Below are 19,896 nucleotides of genomic sequence, written 5' to 3' on the forward strand. Positions count from 1 at the left end.
CTTGATCAATATCCGCGACACATGCACGCCAGCAGTGTTGTGTAGTCCGCTCCGCGCGCTGTGTCCAGGTCCATCATCCCCGCGCGACACCCACTCTCGCCCTCCGCCACTCTCCACCTCCTCCCTCCTCCTCTCCGTCGCCCTCGTCTGGAGGTCGTGCTCGAAGCCAGGCGGCGACAGACGCGAAATACACCAGGAGGCAGGGGGCGGCCCCGGACACCTGTGTCAAGTGTAGAACACCTGGCGGGGGCGCCACAGGAGTGGGCAGATATACGATAGGGACGAGCTGGGAGTCAGACTCTCTCTCTCCTGATTGTGCCACAGCCATGGGGAAGCCATCACCACGAGCAAATGCCCAGAGAACACTTTGAAGGCAGTACAATAAAACCCGTGGAGATGTCTCGCGTCTGACTCTCGTGGACACACACACACACTGCTCTGAGCGAGACGACTTCAAAAGAGACCCGATAATCAAAAGCCTCACAAGATGCAGAGGGCCAAGTGACCCGCATCAAATAATAGGATTCCCCGTGAAAGAGGCAGAAGGACCTGGTGAAGAGAACCATGTTGGCCCCTCCGCTCAGACTAGTGGTTATTCTCACGGTGACGGGAATGGCATCTAACACAGGTAAGCCACACACGTATAACACAGCATGTTACACGTAGCGATGACGTCACGTATAACAGCATGTTACACGTAGCGATGACGCCTCCTCTACAACACACGAGACGGGGACAGTAGGTTCCTTGTGTGCTGACTTCCCGACGGACGTTTTGCTCGAGGGTGGGATGATGCAGGCAGACTGACGGACACACACCACACGTAGGACATTAAGGACGTGTGGGCATTACGTAACACCTCACACTCGAGGCACAGGCAGGATGAGGACGAGGTGTTGCTGTGGTAAGTGAGCAGGGCATGACCTGTAGGTTGTGGACTGCAGGTCACCAGAACTGGAGGCACGAGGAGACCAGACCCCGGTCAGAACTGATGGTACGGTGCCGAGTTGTCCAAACATGACCTTGTCTTGACCCTTAAGAGTACGACCCCCTGGGTATGACGGTACGACCCTTGGGTGTCATTGGCCCATTAAGGATCAGGCCATCCCGCCCTGGGGTCGTGCTTAAAGACCGTACCGTCGTACGCAAAGTTCTGGTCAGATCAAAGTTAGAATAGCATGTAGAAATGCCTTTGGTTGATACATATTTAAGAGGATTATATTTTTGGATGCAAGGCTTGTGGGGGGGAGACAGCGGCTACTGTGTTTACACCACACAGTTCACGAGATATTGAACATGAGATAAACATTTTTTATTGAATAACTGGTTCTATAGCAACTGGAATACACAGATATTAAACGACGTGAGAAACTGTTGGTTTATGAGATGGGGGAAGGAGACGAGAGTCCCACAGGTAGTGGGTGGGGGATGGAATTGTGTGGTGACGAGCACAGGTAGCTGGGAGATTGAAGATTTCCATGGTTGTTAAAAAGGCCAGCACCGTCAAGCACCGGGAGTGGGGAAGTAGAATGTTGAATGCCACAGGTAGTGGGGAAGTAGGATCTTGAATGCCACAGGTAGTGGGAAGGAGGACGATTGTATGCCACAGGTAGTGGGGATTATGCTGCTTCCGTAAGATAGTATGTAACCAATTTTTAGTTTATATATATATATATATATATATATATATATATATATATATATATATACATATATATATATATATATATATATGGGTTTGTGTGTGAAGTGAGTTACATTTAACATGATGATGTATATATGGTATGGAAATACACATTTAATCATTTAGATTTTTGGTAAACGTCTCGGAAGTATGATTTGGATACATTTTTTTTCAACTGGAGAGAACAGTTAAGAGTAACCTCAAGGTTAGACAAGGTCGAGGTCACACCAGCTGACCTCTGGGCTGGCCCCTCCTCCCCTCGTACCTGACATCTGAGATGGAAACAACACCTGAAAAGTCAGGGTTGTTTGATAACCCCGAGGGCCAGCCAGGGGCAGTGATCGGCTATCAACATGTTCAGGGTAAATTGATCGTCTGTCGTGTTTACATCTGGTTAATGGCAATTATCGACACCTGACGAGGTGGCGTATTAATCGATTTCCGACGCCCTTCTGCGAGTAATGGCGATTATCGACTTTCCTCCTGGGATAATGATCAATTATTGAGGCATTCAAGGGGTTAATGGTCACCGTGTTGAGGTTGGTCATCGATTGATGATATCTTGGGGTTAATGATCCATTATTGACACCTTGTGCGATCATTAACCGATTATAGACACCTCTCAGAGTTAATGATCGATTAATGACACATTGCCGAAGCTGATAATCGGTTATATCGACACACTGTAGGATAGTGGTGGATCATTGACAGCGTTTTGCGGTTATTAATCAACTATCGATACAGAGTTGTGGTTATTAATCAATTGTACACATCGTCAGAGGTGGGGGGGGGGATGATAATGATTGATAACAGACACCTTATAAGGTTAAAGATAGATTATTATAATGAAGGAGGTGAGGCGGGTCAGGGCTGGCCTCGTCCTGGCCAACTCAGGTGGTATGAGAACACAGTAAGTGACAGAAGGATGCAATTAATTCCTCTGTTGTTCTGACTCGTGGACAGAAAGGCTGCAGGAAGAGGGAGAACAAAAAGAGGATTCCAAAGCTCTGCTGGTCCAGGGAAGGAGGCATCGTCACGGTCAATCCTCGAGTGCTGGATCTCCACACACACACCATAGGAAGCAGCAGCCGCCAGACGCGTGCCACAGGCCAAGTCTTGTCACATCAAGAGAGTATTGATGGGCGATTATCGGCGCGTGTATGGATGAGAGAGATGGATTGGGATTATTAATCGACTCAGGTTGATAACGATCGACTGATTATAACCACGAGTAATGATTAATCATCGCCTCGACCGCTGCAGGTGGCCGGTGATCACCCAGCGTCTACGTAAACACCCGGAAGTGTGGGAAAGTAATAATTGGTCTCAAGACAACACGTTTTCTGGGCAGGATTCATTCAAGGATACACCGGGGCCGTGTCTGTCTGTGGGGTGAGGGAGGGGGTTATTGACCATCTGTGGACACGCGATGCTGCAGTGTACACAATCACACATTTATATATATATATATATATGTGTATATGTATAGCTCAGCTGTTATTCCACAGTTCGGGGTCAGCGATCGTTAACTGCCTAGCTCTCACGCGAGCAGACACATAGCATGACCAGGATTGTCTCCCTGACCCGGCTGGACCCTGAATGACGTCTTACTGAATGACGGGGGGGGGGGAGGTCAGAGGTCAAGGTGAGCCGGGTTAAGGTTTGACCCGTGCTGGGTAGAGGAGGGCAGGGTAGCATTGCCGGTCGAGACTGACCTTTAAGGTCACAAGGACCAGTTTGGGTCAATTGAAGGACACTGGGCTACTCCTGGCCATAGCTGACCTCTCTCTCTCTCTCTCTCTCTCTCTCTCTCTCTCTCTCTCTCTCTCTCTCTCTCTCTCTCTCTCTCTCTCTCTCTCTCCAGGCCGGTACCACCTGCCTGGGTACCGGGATGGTTAGAGGAGACCGGTACTGTACGGTCGTTATCTAGCGGTTCATTACCGGGGAAAGGTCGTCATTGCATCGTTCTGGTGTGAGGCCGAGAGCGCTGGTTCTTATCCTGTGTTCCATGGACCTCGTCTGAGTGGTCCACCGATCCTGTGTTCCGTGGACCTCGTGTGAGTGGTCCACCGATCCTGTGTTCCGTGGACCTCGTGTGAGTGGTCCACCGAATGATAAATGAATCATTACCATCAGTATTGTCTGTGTCAAGGGCTTGGGTTAGCTGTGGTGGTTATTCCTTGATTATGATGTTCTGAGCTGATGTGATTTTGGGATATGTGGTGAAGGTGGTCCACTCACACAGCGGGTGTCTCAAATGTGGTCCACATACATTAACAGGTTAGGTAAGAACCACTTCAGTGGCTGTGTACTTGTTCTTCCAGTGTACACGGCTATTCTCAACTTGTGCTGTACCGTCCCATGTGAACCTTGTTCCTTGATACATCTAACCTCGTCCTGAACTTTTACTAAGGTCTACACCATGCAGACTAGCTTCACACTGTCATCTCCTATCCTTTTTCATAAATTGCCGTCCTTATCTTGAGTCGCATACATCTATAAACATCCTCCCCTTACATACCATCATCATGAGCGACCTGCCGTTTTCTGTAGTTTGATTTAGCAAAACGCACAGCGTCATCTGCATACACCAACTGAGACACCTGTTCCTCATCAGTCATCACCACACCACAAGCACCCCATCCCTCGACGCTCTACCACATGTACCACACACATGCACGACCTCCATTATACAAACTATCAACAGCATTCAGAGGACTTCCATATACATCATATACATTCAAACTACTCCGTGGAACTTCTCTATTCACGTGATTATATTATGCCTTTTTAATTCTCTAAATCTGCAATATACATCATATTTTGTTTATGTACAACTTTGTACCGAAGTGCAGGAACCTGGTCACCCAGAGCAAATACAACAGCCAATCAGCGTTACGATAGGGAAGGCCGTCGGCCAATCAACACAGAGAGCGAAAACGCCCTGGGTGGTTGAGTGGTAGGAGAGTACGCCACCAGCCAATCAAACGTCTGGAGCGAATAAGCCGTAAGCCAATCAGCAGCGAGACAGGTCTATCCATAATGGAAGCATCATAAGTGAAGAGAAAATACGCTGTTGAACAATCAACCACAATAAAAACAAAAGTTAAAAACGATCAGCCAATCAGTGGCAAGAAAAGTTACGTAGCCATCCTAACCAGAAAACGACAACAACCAATTAACAGCGCGAGGGAACAGGACCCTTAGCCAATCAACGACGAGATGGAACAGTTCATTAAGCAGCCGACGCCTGGCTTATTAACATATTGAACAGATAACCCGCTCTCTTATCAAATTATAAATCTATAATTAGCCTTTATCTTCCATCACCAGTTTGTTGCTGCGTAGTATATCCTTTGCTCTTGAATCCCGTTTTCCATGAACATTTTTACGCATCAGATTCGGACTTATTTTTGTTTTGTTTTCATGTTTTGTAACTTTATTTTTCCTTTTATTGCATATTTTCACACCTTCTTCTTGCTGACATGATTTTGTCTCAACTTTGTAATGGTTGTGTTGTAATGAACCAATATTTTATGGTTCATTTGACCATGAGTGTTTAGACTTCTTGTTACTTGTGTTTATTTTCATATTCCTACATTTGCATGGATGGCATCGTCTGAAGGTTGTAATTCATAATCATTACATTATCACACAATACATTTATTTTTACGTTGGAGTCCCCCAGTCACGGACGAGAGTCCACATCAAGGACTGGCCTCAAGTAAAGTATATTTAGAGGTTTATGAAGGGGAAGAAAAGGAGTCGAGGAAACTTATTTACGAATTTTGGAGGAAGTGAAAAACCTGTATTTTAGAATGTGTCAGGTCATAGCTATTAGGAAAAGCAGGAGAGGTTGGAGAATACCAAAGCTTCGAGGCGGAGGGAAAGGAACAGTTATCAAAACGGCCCACCCTGGAGGTGCCAACGGCGATATTTTGATAAGTTTTGCCGATATTTTGTTCACTGATTTTTCATCTCGTATTGAAGCTAATATTTTAGGTTTAGTATGCCATAATATGGGAGTTTTTTTTTTATGTCTTATTTGATATTTTGGTTGATATGTAGCATTTTATCTGTTAGTGTGATTGATATGTAATAGTTTGTCGATTGTGATATTCAATAATGTTTCTTATATATCAGTTGTTAAATGGATCTCTCATCACTGTCTTTGTTTATATAGACATTAGTTTGTCTACGTGTGTTTGCCTTTGGTGTACGTGTGCGTGTCTTTTTGATTGTCTTGTACATTTCTTTCCCTTGTTATAACCTGTCTTCTGTTATGTGTGTAGGGGAGACACTGATATACATCATTTAGAAATACCCATACGCAAGAAGGACTTTAAAGGTAACGTGTTTTTTCAGACCAGATTAACGTTGAATGTCGGCATGATTAACGACCGTGGGATCACTTGTTGATGCGCACTGTTTTTCCCCGACTGGGCAACAGCTTTCAAGTGTACATAACATTTTTGATGTCTCAAAATTTTCAGGAGGCTTTCCAGTCTTTTTCATTTTTATGTCTTATAATCACTTTGATGTTTATACAGAATACTGAAATGAAGGCAGTTCCCCCCTTGTATTTCTGTGTTATTTTGTAAATAGCTAACTATTATCCTTAAGGAAATTTGATGTAATATATTTTGGGAAATTGATAATATCTTGCCAATTTTGAAATGGGGAACGCATTTCAAAACTGAGAAGTTTGAGGTATATGTTGAGTGTCGTGCCTTATTTCCAACCTGAGATTTGGCCAATTGGTGGTTTCCGGATACCTCAAATAAAACGGATTTGATGATTAATGATTCAGTTTAATCTATTCATCTTGTCTTAAAGTCAAGGATATTAGATTTCACCCGTTAACTACCTTGTGAAAGGATTAAGGGATACAATAACATGAGATTAGTAACACACAGTACGCTTGCACATTTTGCAAAGGAAAAAAAAGATTGTTTATAGTTAACAAGGATATACTTGTTTATTTTAATAAGGTGACAGAATCATGTTACAAAAGAAGTGCGTGGCAGTACACAGAAAACGGAATATTGTTCTTTCGTGACTGGTACACTGAAGAGAAAAACAGTGTTCTCTGGAGAACACTTAGAAGGGATCTGTTTTCACCTGTGCCTCGCGGTAAACAACTCCCAGTAATTGTAGTAACATTGAGGGGGGGAGGGGATCGAGGGGGTGTTTAAGGATATATATATATATATATATATATATATATATATATATATATATATATATATATATATATATATATATAAAGACAACATAGTAGGCATAAAGTTGTGTGGTGTGAGGACAGAAGAGAAAGATCTCTGAGAAAGAAAGAATGGGAGTAATGGAGGGAGAAAATATAGGGGAGGGGGAAGGAAAATGGGGAGAGAACTGGTGATGAAGGGGAGAGTGTTCTTTGAAGTGAGGCGCCGGGAGGTAGGGGGAGGGGGGGGGAGTGGTCTTTTCATCTCGCGACCTCTCAGGGAATATAATGAAGTTAGGGTTGGTTACGTCAGACCATAGCATGATTGATGATCCTCTCTCTCTCTCTCTCTCTCTCTCTCTCTCTCTCTCTCTCTCTCTCTCTCTCTCTCTCTCTCTATCTATCTATCTATCTATCTCTCTCTCTCTATCTCACAGTAAGATGCAACAACAGTAAGGCTGGACCATCAGTATATATATATGTGTATATATATATATATATATATATATATATATATATATATATATATATATATATATATATATATGGCCGACCTCCCCCGGAGCTTTGATTGGATCCGCCACGCATCCTTAGAAACACCCACGGAAACTGCGTCTCATGGTGTCCCCGAGTGTTGCCTGGGCCGGAGAGAGAGAGAGAGAGAGTGAGAGAGAGAGAGAGAGAGAGAGAGAGAGAGAGAGAGAGAGAGAGAGAGAGAGAGAGAGTCGATGTAGCCATATTTGATACGAGAGAAAAAAAAAATCCCTCCACATATGTACGTACGTCAGAGCCAGGCGGGAGCGTTTGGGGAATAGCGCGGAGGGAGCGTGGGTGATGGTCGTCAAGGAAGTGAGTCCCGGGTGGGGAGAATAGTGGGGGGAGAGGGAGAGGCGGGGAGGAAAGGGTATGTTGAAGTGTGTGGGCGATTCAAAGGTGGGGTGTTAGTGTTGGTGGTAGGGGGGGGGGGGAGGCATTAAAGTGCGTGGGCGTCTCAGAAGGGATAACCGACCTTTTTATTTAATGTAGTTAAGTGGAAGATGAGAGAATAGGTTTAATTGATTGGAGGTCAGTCAGTGGGCGGGGGTAATAGTCACAAATATGTGGAGTAATGGGTAATGTGTCGTAGAGAGAGAGAGAGAGAGAGAGAGAGAGAGAGAGAGAGAGAGAGAGAGAGAGAGAGAGAGAGAGAGAGAGAGAGAGAGAGATTCGTGGGGGGGGGGGGCGGGGGTAAGCTTTGGAAAATGATCATTCTCTGTCCAGGAGAGAGAGAGAACTCTGCGGTGCATAAAGGTTAGGTAAGCAAGGGGAGAGGGTCGGATTTACGACCTTAGTAGCGCGGCGGCCGGCCTGTGGCTTAGCTCGTTTGGGTCGTTGCCCCGGTAACTGTTGCCAACTGGTGGTCACCTTATTATGGCATTTTGTTCTCATGGAGTGAGGGAACTGAATGAAGCGGAGACGGTGAATGAAGGATGAATGAAGGGGATTGGTGTAGCTGAGTGGAGTGTCGTGATATGGAGGTAGATGAAGGAGGTTTATGAAAGACAGGAAGGAATTATGCGGATGAAAGAAGTGTGTAGAAATGAATGAAGAGCGGCGACCAGTCGACTATATTAAGATGAAGGAAGTTTGTACACAAAGTGAGCGATTTCACGGATGAATGAAGTGAAGTCAGTAAGGAAGCAAATATTGTACATAAAATGGGTTATGAAATCAAATGAATGAAGTGTCTAGGTTGTGAAGGTTATTGAAACGGTGATTATCATGAGTGACAAAAATTGAGTGAAGTGTATGGGAAGGTAATTGAGAAGTACAGAAGTGAAGGAAGTGTTTGGTAGAGTTGAGGGAAGTGAATATTAAAGAATAAACCTTGTGAAAGTAAATGAATTCCCTACTTTCTGTCGATGAATGAATAATGTAGATGTTGATGAGGCGTTACACGTTACTGTGTGACAAAGATGATTGCAGTCATTTTAGAGAGCTGAAGTGTGTGGATGTAGTGAATGAAGTAAGTGATGAATGAAGTGTATGGATAAAACAAATGAAGTGTGTGGCACTTGTGATGAGTGTGTGACAATGGCGAATGAAGTGTGAAAAGACATGAGTTAAAGGTTTGGTAATGGCGAATGAAGTATGTGAGTGATGAATGACGTATGTGGAATTCATGAATGAAGTGTGTCAAGTTATGAATGAAGTGAAGTACTGAATGAAAAGTATTGGAAATAACCTAGAGTGGTTATTTACACGACCCTGATCTATATAACATCAATATCGGATCTTTTACAGTGCACTGTATCCAGGTACATTTTTGGTATCCAAGATCTATATTTTATACCTAAAAAATTAACGGTTTTTAGTCCCTTTTTTTTAAAGTTAGTCGGTTGAATAAGTTTTAGGCTTATGCCAAGAGTCAGTAATGCCGTCAGCGTCAAGGTAATACCAGCGATCGATGAATCGTGAACACTTGCTTTTGGTTTTAAAGATACATCAAAGATCACGCATGCCTCCAAAGCAAACTATATGTGTGTGTGTGTGTGTGTGTGTGTGTGTGTGTGTGTGTGTGTAAACATACGCCAGGTACAATCCTGACAGGGGCTGCCAGCTACCACCTGCAGGTCGTCTGTGCTGCAGGGGGTGAGGACCTCACGTTTTCTTTAAAAGGGTAACCTCGTCACATTTTCACTGAGAACATTTGAAAAGCAATGGACGTAGGCCGCCTCCCTGCGGGGTGCCGTTACCCAGGCTGCTGTAGTTGGAGGTTAAGCCGCTAAGGCTTTACCTCGGCTGGTCTGTGGGTGAGGTAATCCAGAGTTGCTGTTGGATGGCCCGTGTGTTGGCTCGCTGGGAGGCGCTTTCTAAACGGATGAACACAAGCAAGGGTTGGCTCCCGCGCTGTCCCCACGCTATCCTCGGTGTAAACAGATGTGTGAGGGTGATGATGAGGCGACAGTGGCTCTCCACCTTCGTCATGAGGGCGGGGGGGAGGAGGAACCCTCGCCTCCATCACTCTGTACAGACGGCTGGCGAAGGTGGTGTGGGTCTGGGGTTCGCCCCGCCCCTGCGAGGTTTGAGGAATCGCCCGGATGGCCAGCCATCCCTCAGGGTGGGCGGGAGCCTCCTGGCCCTACAGGATGCCTTTGTGACGGAGAGGAGCGGTGTTACCCCTGCAAGGCCTGAGGCGTTGATCATGTCCGCCGTCAGCAGTGGTCCACACAAGTCTCGCTAAGTTCCTCCTCCTCGTCCTCCATGAAGCAGGTGGGTAGTCACACCTGCCACCACAAGGATGGGTCGTGGTTCCTTCGTGGTAAGCTCCTGCCACACAGTATGAGAGTGGACCGTCCACTGCCAGCAGCTAAGGTCCAATGGACCGTCCACTGCCAGCAGCTAAGGTCCAGCGAACCGTCCACTGCCAGCAGCTAAGGTCCAGTGGACCGTCCACTGCCAACAGCAAAGGTCCAGTGGACTGTCCACCGCCAGCAGCTAAGGTCCAGCGAACCGTCCACTGCCAACAGCAAAGGTCCAGTGGACTGTCCAACGCCAGCAGCTAAGGTCCAGCGGACCGTCCACTGCCAGCAGCTAAGGTCCAGTGGCCCGTCCACTGCCAACAGCAAAGGTCCAGTGGACCGTCCACTGCCAGCAGCTAAGGTCCAGCGGACCGTCCACTGCCAGCAGCTAAGGTCCAGTGGCCCGTCCACTGCCAACAGCAAAGGTCCAGTGGACCGTCCACCGCCAGCAGCTAAGGTCCAGCGGACCCTCCACTGCCAGCAGCTAAGGCTATTACTGTAAACAAACTGTGAACCTTGGTATTCATATATCTGGGCCGAGTGAGGTCAAGCAGAGACTGCTTCCCATGAAGGAAGACTGAAGGAAAAGAAAGAAAAACGATCGTGTATTATGAATGAAGGGGACCTGGGTGTTGATGGTGATTGCAGTAATGCACGGAAAGAAATACGATGGAAGATTGAAATTCCTGTGTGTGTGTGTGTGTGTGTGTTTCTAGTGGAGCTTGTAAAATACAAGCTGTGATTGGCCTTCGTGCCTGTTATCACTCGGTCCATATTTTACATTCGTTGCTCCACTTCACAGGAATATGAGAACATTCTAACAGAAAACTGGATTCATGTCACAGAACATTATTGTCTTACTATGCCAAACAGACGCCATAGTCTATATCTTGAACACGTATCACTACACCTTTGGCCGTGTTGTGTACGATGGGGTATTTGTGGGTCTAGATGAATGATGGAAGCAAAACCAGAATTTCAGGAATGATGATAGACCCTAGATATGAATAACGACTCCACTCGCCCTAACCCACCCACACCCACCCTCAACCCACCTTCACCCACCCCCACCATCGACCCTCCAGCGCTATTTTTAACCACCAAATCCTTGGCGTCCGGGTTCCTAAAAGGACTCCTGGTATGCTTGCCCCCCCCCCCCCCCCCATGCCACGTGCCCCAGGCTGTCAATACCACAGCTGCAGTACCGGGGAGGAGGGGAGGGGGGGGGTCGATACGAGTCGCCCCTGTGACGTCAGGGCAAACAGCTGATCTATCAGCTGATTGGTTCAGCAGGTGTCGAGAGAAATTCGGACCTGGGTTGATCGCTATCCGTCTCTCTCCAAGTGGAATATTACCTTCATGAAGATGGTTAGGTTACTCTGGGTTCAGTATTCATGGGACGGTGATATTCTTTGGGAATATTTGGAATAGCAAATACTCATGTTGATGACGAATATTCCAATATATTAATAACGAATATTCATCGGAGTATTGGGAGTAATTGATATCTCAATTACTCACAACGTTAATCGGAGATTGCTTAACATTCTCAATAGTTCTCTTCTGATAGTACTTCTCCCTAAACAGGTGTTTAAAAGGAATAATTGATACACAGATGCTTAATGATTTTGGGAATATTCTGGCAAATATCCAAGTATCTTGAATATTCTCTTGAAAAATACTGGTAGAAAATTATTGTCCATTTTATCTGAATTAAAGTAAATATTTTCCTCTTATGAAATAGATTCATCATTATTTTCATAATTTATGATTAATAATAATTTTCCCAAATATCAAGGATATCCATATTACGAGTTTTCAACTTTTTCGATATATGTAACAGCAATATTCACGCAAATATTGAGAGATATTTTGCACAAATATTCGATGAGCATCATCTCTGAAATTTCATGTGTACAAAAGTTCAGAAATCATTTGATGTGGAAGAGTGATATTCCTTCAAGAGTTGTAAATAGATATTCCCTGAATATCGATTGAAAGTAGTATTTGATGTGGCTGTTCTTGTTCACTATGTGCTGAGACAGTCAGCTGAGGACACACCTGGAAGCAGTGTCCCCCGTACATAACAGCAGTGTCCCCCGTACATAACAGCAGTGTCCCCGTACATAACAGCAGTGTCCCCGTACATAACAGCAGTGTCCCCGTACATAACAGCAGTGTCCCCGTACATAACAGCAGTGTCCCCCGTACATAACAGCAGTGTCCCCCGTACATAACAGCAGTGTCCCCGTACATAACAGCAGTGTCCCCTGAAGAAACGGGAAAACAACATAAACATCTGAAATGAATATGGAAAAAAAAGTATTTTGTTCATATGTTTATTTATTGTTATTATTGGTGTATACTGTGTGATACACTGTCGCTGTCCCCCTCCCTCCTCCCCCCTACCCCTCCTCCACACACACACACACACACACACAAACACACACACACACACACACACACACACACACACACACGAAGATTTTGAGTGTCAACACAGAGAAGAGATCCACTTGAGTGGACCTGTGTCCTGATCGTGTGTGTTTACACTGGCCTCTTGGTGGCAGAGAGAGAGAGAGAGAGAGACAGAGAGAGAGAGAGAGAGACAGAGAGAGAGAGAGAGAGAGAGAGACAGAGAGAGAGAGAGAGAGACAGAGAGAGAGAGAGAGAGAGAGAGAGAACTCGTGCAGTAAGCCACAGGTCGACACACGAGTCTATGACGTATGCGGGGGTGCCGCAGAGGGGTGTCTCCCCCCCCTCCTTGCAGTTCAATCACTTGGGTGTAAACAAGAGATAAAGATAAGTGTTGCTGATTGGATTGTGTAGCCTCTTTACCCCTTTTCAACTCTTCTTATATACCTATGTTCGGAGTCTCGTGTGTGTATGTTTGTGTATGTATGTGTGTGTGTATGTGTGTGTATATGTGTATGTATGTTTGTGTGTTTGTATGTGTGTGTGCGTGTGGGTGTGTCTATGTTTGTTTGTGTATGTGTGTGTGTGTGTGTGTGTGTGTGTGTGTGTGTTTGTGTGCGTGTGTGTTTATGTGCGTGTGTGTGTGTGTTTATGTGTGTGTGTGTGTGTGTGTGTGTGTGTGTTTAGTACACATGGTACATGGTGGTTGAGAGAGTAAAGTGTTGGTGGTGTGAGGAGTGGATTCTTCATGTGGTTGTGACAGTATACAGGACAGGTAGGTAACCTTATAAAGGACAGATGAGTGTGTGGATGACCTTATGAAGGTCAGGTGAGTGAGTGTGACCTTATAAAGGTCATGGAGGACGCGCATGATTTACTGTAGCCGCATGATCATGGTAATTATGGTTAGATTTATAAGATAATAAGAGACGCGCTTTTTGTAGGTAATTAAACATGAAAGGAACCACCACACACACACACGCGCGCGCGCGCGCGAAAATGGACGAAGATATATATATATATATATATATATATATATATATATATATATATATATAGAGAGAGAGAGAGAGAGAGAGAGAGAGAGAGAGAGAATAAAGAAAATAGAGGAGTATTGTTATTTCTCATTTGGTTGTTATGTTGCACAGTCTTGCTCATTTAGTGGTGGTGATCTTCCTACATAAGAAATACTGGATGTTTCTTGTCAAATATTGACCCATCCTTTGATGGCATGTCAATCTCTCTCACCTTTACGTCGTCTTGTAAGCTATTTCCTGGGTTTTGTGGGATCATCATACATCTGTGCTGGATGTTGTGTGAATATTTTGCACCAGTACTTGGTTTTGGACAAACAATATACACTTTTACTGGGTTTTGTGTAAAAATTCTTTTTTACACCAAACCGGGTTTCTGTAAATATTTTTACACATTCACTGGCTTTTGCATAAATCATTTACACCTTCAGTTACTTTTTTTGTGTCGATTTTTTACATATCTATTGTGCTTTATCTTCTCATCCTTGCAATCCTTCCTGAAATATAGAAAAAAAATATAAAATCCGCATTCTGTAGAATTTTTTAATTCAGTTACATATTGAGTTTTGTTCATGCATTTTAACTATTTCTCTTGCCGCTAAGCTGTTCATATACTTTTATCAAAGTTTTCAGAATAAATGTTGTAGTACTTTTGTTTATATATTGTGTCGAAGGTTAGAAATTCAGGTTGTATGAGGGTAAGTTTCCCTAGTGGTTTAGGTTAGTGTGTTGTGGTGGTGGGTACGTATGTAGGGTAGACTCACACCCGTCTGGAGCCACACTGGCAAGCTGACTAGTCAAGCTGATTCATCAAGCTGACTCATCAAGCTGATTCATCAAGCTGACTCGTCAAGCTGACTCGTCAAGCTGATCTCAAGCTGATTCGTCAAGCTGATTCGTCAAGCTGACTCGTTAAGCTGATTCGTCAAGCTGATTCATCAAGCTGACTCGTCAAGCTGACTCGTCAAGCTGATTCATCAAGCTGACTCGTCAAGCTGATTCATCAAGCTGACTCGTCAAGCTGATTCATCAAGCTGATTCATCAAGCTGATGTTGATTCGTCAAGCTGATTCATCAAGCTGATTCATCAAGCTGACTCGTCAAGCTGATTCATCAAGCTGACTCGTCAAGCTGATTCATCAAGCTGACTCGTCAAGCTGATTCATCAAGCTGACTCATCAAGCTGACTCGTCAAGCTGATTCATCAAGCTGATGTTGATTCGTCAAGCTGATTTGTCAAGCCAATGGCAAATACGGAAGAACTTCCGTCATGGACCACCACCAGTATGCCTCCCCCAACAACCCCCCATTTTTTTTTATCTTTTGTTGTTTGGTTGTTGACTTGTTCCTCCATCTTGAGCTCCCCCGCTGGTGTTCCTTGGGTTCGTGTCGACCCTGTCATCGTGTTGAGGTAGGGGAGGGAGTCGTTGACAGCTCTTGCAAGGATAGCACCCTTCCCCGTCCCATCAGACTGTTACACCCTGCGCCCAGGACCGTAATTAAGACCGTACCATAATGACACATAAGGATTGATTCCTCTTATCACTAAGGATTTATAATGTTTATCTAATTTACATACATTTATTTTCTAATGTAATTTACGCTAGAACACGAAATCTGGTTTACAGAAGGCAGGAAGTTTTAAGGCCAAAATGAGTAATTGGTTTTTATCATCGTAATTAAGTGAATTATTATGGTCATTAGGTAGTAATTACGCTGCTTCGAGTGTTTGATACGAGGAGTGAGTTGATGAGGAAGAGAGAACTGAGGAAGGAGACAGAAAGAAAGAAGAGAAAGTGGAGAAAACAAGTAATAAAGTAAGAAACAAAACAATATTCAGTTATCAATTATAAAAAGATCTCTGGAATCAGAGAAGATTATCCAAAATTGATATCATTATTCCGTTAAAATATATTTGACCATATATATATATATATATATATATATATATATATATATATATATATATATATATATATATATATATATATATACATAGACCACGAGAATATTGAGGATAGAATGTGGAGGTCTTCAGGGGATAACATATCTGTGGTCATGTTATCCTTAGGATGAGTACTAACGGCATGTCCTCCATAGTTATGTACTTACTAGGGAAGAGAGAGAGAGAGAGAGAGAGAGAGAGAGAGAGAGAGAGAGAGAGAGAGAGAGAGAGAGAGAGAGAGAGAGAGAACAACCGTGGGTGGTTAATGAGCTGCCAATTTGTGTTAATTGTTTGTCTGTATGAGTGTAGGAGGAGGCTGGGAAAAAGCAGCCTTATGAACTGTGTTGATCAAACGGCTCCGGGTGGCGCTTTGTGTCAGAGAGAGAGAGAGAGAGAGAGAGAGAGAGAGAGAGAGAGAGAGAGAGAGAGAGAGAGAGAATGTTGTCCCCTTCCCCAGGTCTCCAGCCGGGCCATATATACACACGGTCGTCGACCCGACAAAGGAAGGACCTGGTAATCCTATTGGCCGGGAAAACCCCTGCGTTCTCCAGGCTAGGAAAGGTGTTCACAAAGGGGGAGTTCTGTGTGTAGGGAGTTCTCCTCCGGGAGAGCTTTACCTTCAGGGGGAGTTCCACCTGCGGGCCTTAGATCCGTCAGCTTCGATGGATCTCGGATCACCTTCGTCAGGTGTTCTGAGGTGACACGCGCCTTCACCGCATGTATGGCGCTTGCGAGGGAAGGATTATATCTCACCGACGCTATGACTCACTTTCTGATTAACGAATTGAATTGGGTTGTTGTATCGTAGGTTTGAACTCGGTTTACCCTCCAGAAGCTACGTAGACATATTTAGGATGACTGATATTTGTTTGTTCCTGTGAGAAATGTACATGTTCGCGTTGCTCCGTCTCTTGTGTATGTATACCGTGTATTTCCAATTATGTATATATTTAGTCATACATACATCTGAGCTTACGCGAGATACTCATTTCGTCGACTAGCGCCAAGGGGGGAAGATGAACACCTGGGTTGGGTGTGGGCCTTGGATTCGAACCCATACTGCTCCAACTGTAGGCTGGGCCGTTCCGACTGGTATGGTCAGCAACACTAACCATGACAGGGAGTGGCGTTGCCAGACCTTCCCTCCGCCTGGTTAACACATGACAACGTCTGCTTGATCGCCGTGGGTCAGTGTGGACACCAGCGTCCTCGTAGTGTGTGTAGGACGGTAGGATATCTAGGACAAGACCGTCATGGTTCCTGTGTGTGTACACTGGTCATCCAGACGGCAACCCGAGAGCCGGTGTCCATGGCGGCAGCCCAGACCACGCCCACCATTCGCGTCATCCATCTAAGGCGCTTCGTCTCATATTCTTCATTAGATATTAATCGTAAATTTCTCTCTCTCTCTCTCTCTCTCTCTCTCTCTCTCTCTCTCTCTCTCTCTCTCTCTCTCTCTCTCTCTCTCTCTCTCGTTAACAACACACCTAACCTTGTGTCGCACACGTTGACGTGTTTAAGGAGATCAGTTTTCCGTTCTCTATGTTTATCTTGAAAAAAGATATAATGGGAAGTGGTAATGGTTGATTATAATGGGAAGTGGTGATGGTTGATTATAATGGGAAGTGGTGATGGTTGATTATAATGGGAAGTGGTGATGGTTGATTATAATGGGAAGTGGTGATGGTTGATTATAATGGGAAGTGGTGATGGTTGATTATAATGGCTGGCCACATGATCTGCGTTTACACTCCCGGGATGACGTCACGATCCACAGGTAGGTCAACAGAAAACTGTCGTCGGGAAAGGTAGAAAGTTCTTGATCCCAGGAGTCACCGGTCATTATGAAGTTCTTGATCCCAGGAGTCACCGGTCATTATGAAGTTCTTGATCCCAGGAGTCACCCGACACCCCGAAAAGGTTGAAATTCAGATCCGTGGCCGGTGGGTCGAGGCAGCGGAAGAGCCCGGGAAAACCCGGAAAAAGAGACATAATCCCTGCTGGGGGGGACACCGGGGTATGAGGACGCGTCTCCCTGTCGTTCGCTTTGGACTCCCGAGTTGTTAACCTACGGCAGGAGACGAGGAAGTCCGGGAAAAGGTCAAAGGTGACTGAACCATGAGAACCTTGGACTCCCCCCCCCCCCATTAGAAAGGTCAGAGGTCGCTGCACCGGGGGAGGTCACGTTGGATAAACGCAGGTTTCGCGAGGCAGGTGTTTCCTGAAGGCGGGCCACGCCCTGAGCCGAGCCTGACCCCCAGCCATCCCATGTCTGGCTCAGTCTGCTGTCCTTCCACTGGTGCCCCCGCCTTGTGTGTGTGTGTGTGTGTGTCATTACCTAACTGTGGTGGTGTGCAGGGAGGGAGGGAGGTCTGCACTAGTTTCTCTCTCTCTCTCTCTCTCTCTCTCTCTCTCTCTCTCTCTCTCTCTCTCTCTCTCTCTCTCTCTCTCTCTCTCTCTCTCTCCCCCGCTGCCCCATATCTTCAACTTTCACAATGCCAGAACTTTTCGGTCTTCCTCGTCCCACATCTGGGTGGTGTATGTTGGCAATAGTGACTTCCGTCGTTAAGACATCCGATCAGCTCGTCCTCCCGTCCATCGCATATTATATATATCATCCTCCACGACTGTGTCTCCCCCCCCCCCCACAAATTCCTCTGCCTCATGACCTGCTCCTTAACCAACAACAACAACAACAACAACAACTCACTCATGATGAAGTCATGGCCCAAGGTGTAGATTTTCTCCCACCTCCTCCACAATATTCTTATCAGAGTTTCCCTATACCACTACGTTATATATCTTGCTGTACTCGTACCTATACCCAACCAGACGCTGGTTGGGTATATCACCAGCACACGACACCCCCAAAGCCCTTATAGTTCTTGACAGTTTATGTTCTCGAAGAACACAGTGTTCATGTGAGAACACATACGAGTGTGTACATGCGTCTCTGCGTGTACACCTATTAGTGTATGATGTATATGTGCGTGTGTACAAGTATATGTACGTGTATGTACACATACGTTCTCATACCGATGTGTCGTTTCCTCATTACTCGATGGTTTCACAGACGAACGCCGGAGCACCAGAGGGAATTCGTTAACTTGGTTTATTTCTCTGTTCTTTCCTTTCGGGAAACTGTACTAATGCAGGAGGGGAGGATATCCTGTCCCCCTTACTACTTCCCTGCTCCTGCCCGTCTTAGTCGCCCATTACGACACGCAAGAAGTACGTGGGCCATCTCTCTTCCCATATACATATATATATATATATATATATATATATATATATATATATATATATATATATATATATATATATATATATTCCTATGAGTCCAGGGGGAAAATGAAACCTAGGAATATCTTGATCACGCGCAAAATTGTGATCCTTTCCAATATATATATATATTTATATATATATATATATATATATATATATATATATATATATATATATATATATATACACACGAGTATGTAGGTGTGTGTGTTGGGGATTGTTGGTGTTCAGCGACTGCTGGGGGAGGGGGTTGTATGGGGTGGGGGGAGGCAGATGGAGACGAGGTGGCGGGTTTATCTGGTTGCCATGGCACACACACACACACACACACACACACACACACACACACACACTTGGACACAAGTGTACACCTGTGTACAGGTGTTTGTGTGTCTAAGCGTGTTTTTTTTTTGTGTTCGTATTTTAGTTTGTATATTTTCGTGTATTTATATGTTTGTATGTGTGTGTTCTCGCACATTTGTGTGGTTCTGGATGTGTTACATATGATTTTTTGTACCTTGTGCTTTGCTTATATTTATGTTCATATAAACATCTCTCATGTATGTGTGTGTCTGTGTAGTGAGAGAATGTTCACATGTGGTCGTTGTGTATCATACGACCACCACACCCAGCAACTGTGTGCGCTACACTCCAGCACAGAGCCAACTGCAGCCACAAACAGCACAGTTTCCCCTCCACCAACACATCTCTAAATACCTTCATGACATTTCAAAATGATTCAAGATTAATGACATAACTTCTTTTTTTGCCCTCAATTCGTTGTTCAAAATGAGTAACGTAATAGTTATGCTTTTGTTTCAAAGATTTGAAATTTATTGACTCGTTCTTTGTTCTGGTTAAATTCATTCCAGTATGTTTGGTCAGTCTTGCATTGGTTTATTGTTCACTTGTTCAATTTTCTGTTCAGCTCCTCATCCTTCCCTTCAGATTGTTTTGTTGTTCATCTTATTGTTCAGTCTGGTGTGGTGTTCATCTTCCTTGTTTCAAACTGTTGTTCACTTACTGTTGAATCACTTGTTCACACCGTT

At 44.7% G+C, this 19,896-nt stretch overlaps 1 protein-coding gene across 2 annotated transcripts in view; it reads left to right on the forward strand.

Annotated features, from left to right (window-relative positions):
• The window catches only part of Ret (Ret oncogene), a 100,392-nt gene continuing 80,496 nt past the window's right edge, over positions 1-19,896 (forward strand). For both annotated transcript variants that reach the window (XM_071680245.1, XM_071680246.1), the window contains exon 1: positions 1-628. In XM_071680245.1, coding sequence (XP_071536346.1) covers positions 565-628 — 64 coding nt within the window. In that variant the 5' untranslated portion in view covers positions 1-564. The remainder of the gene's footprint in view (positions 629-19,896) is intronic.

The sequence above is a fragment of the Panulirus ornatus genome, chromosome 31 (genome assembly GCF_036320965.1).
Source record: "Panulirus ornatus isolate Po-2019 chromosome 31, ASM3632096v1, whole genome shotgun sequence".
Classification (NCBI taxonomy): Eukaryota; Metazoa; Arthropoda; class Malacostraca; order Decapoda; family Palinuridae; genus Panulirus; species Panulirus ornatus.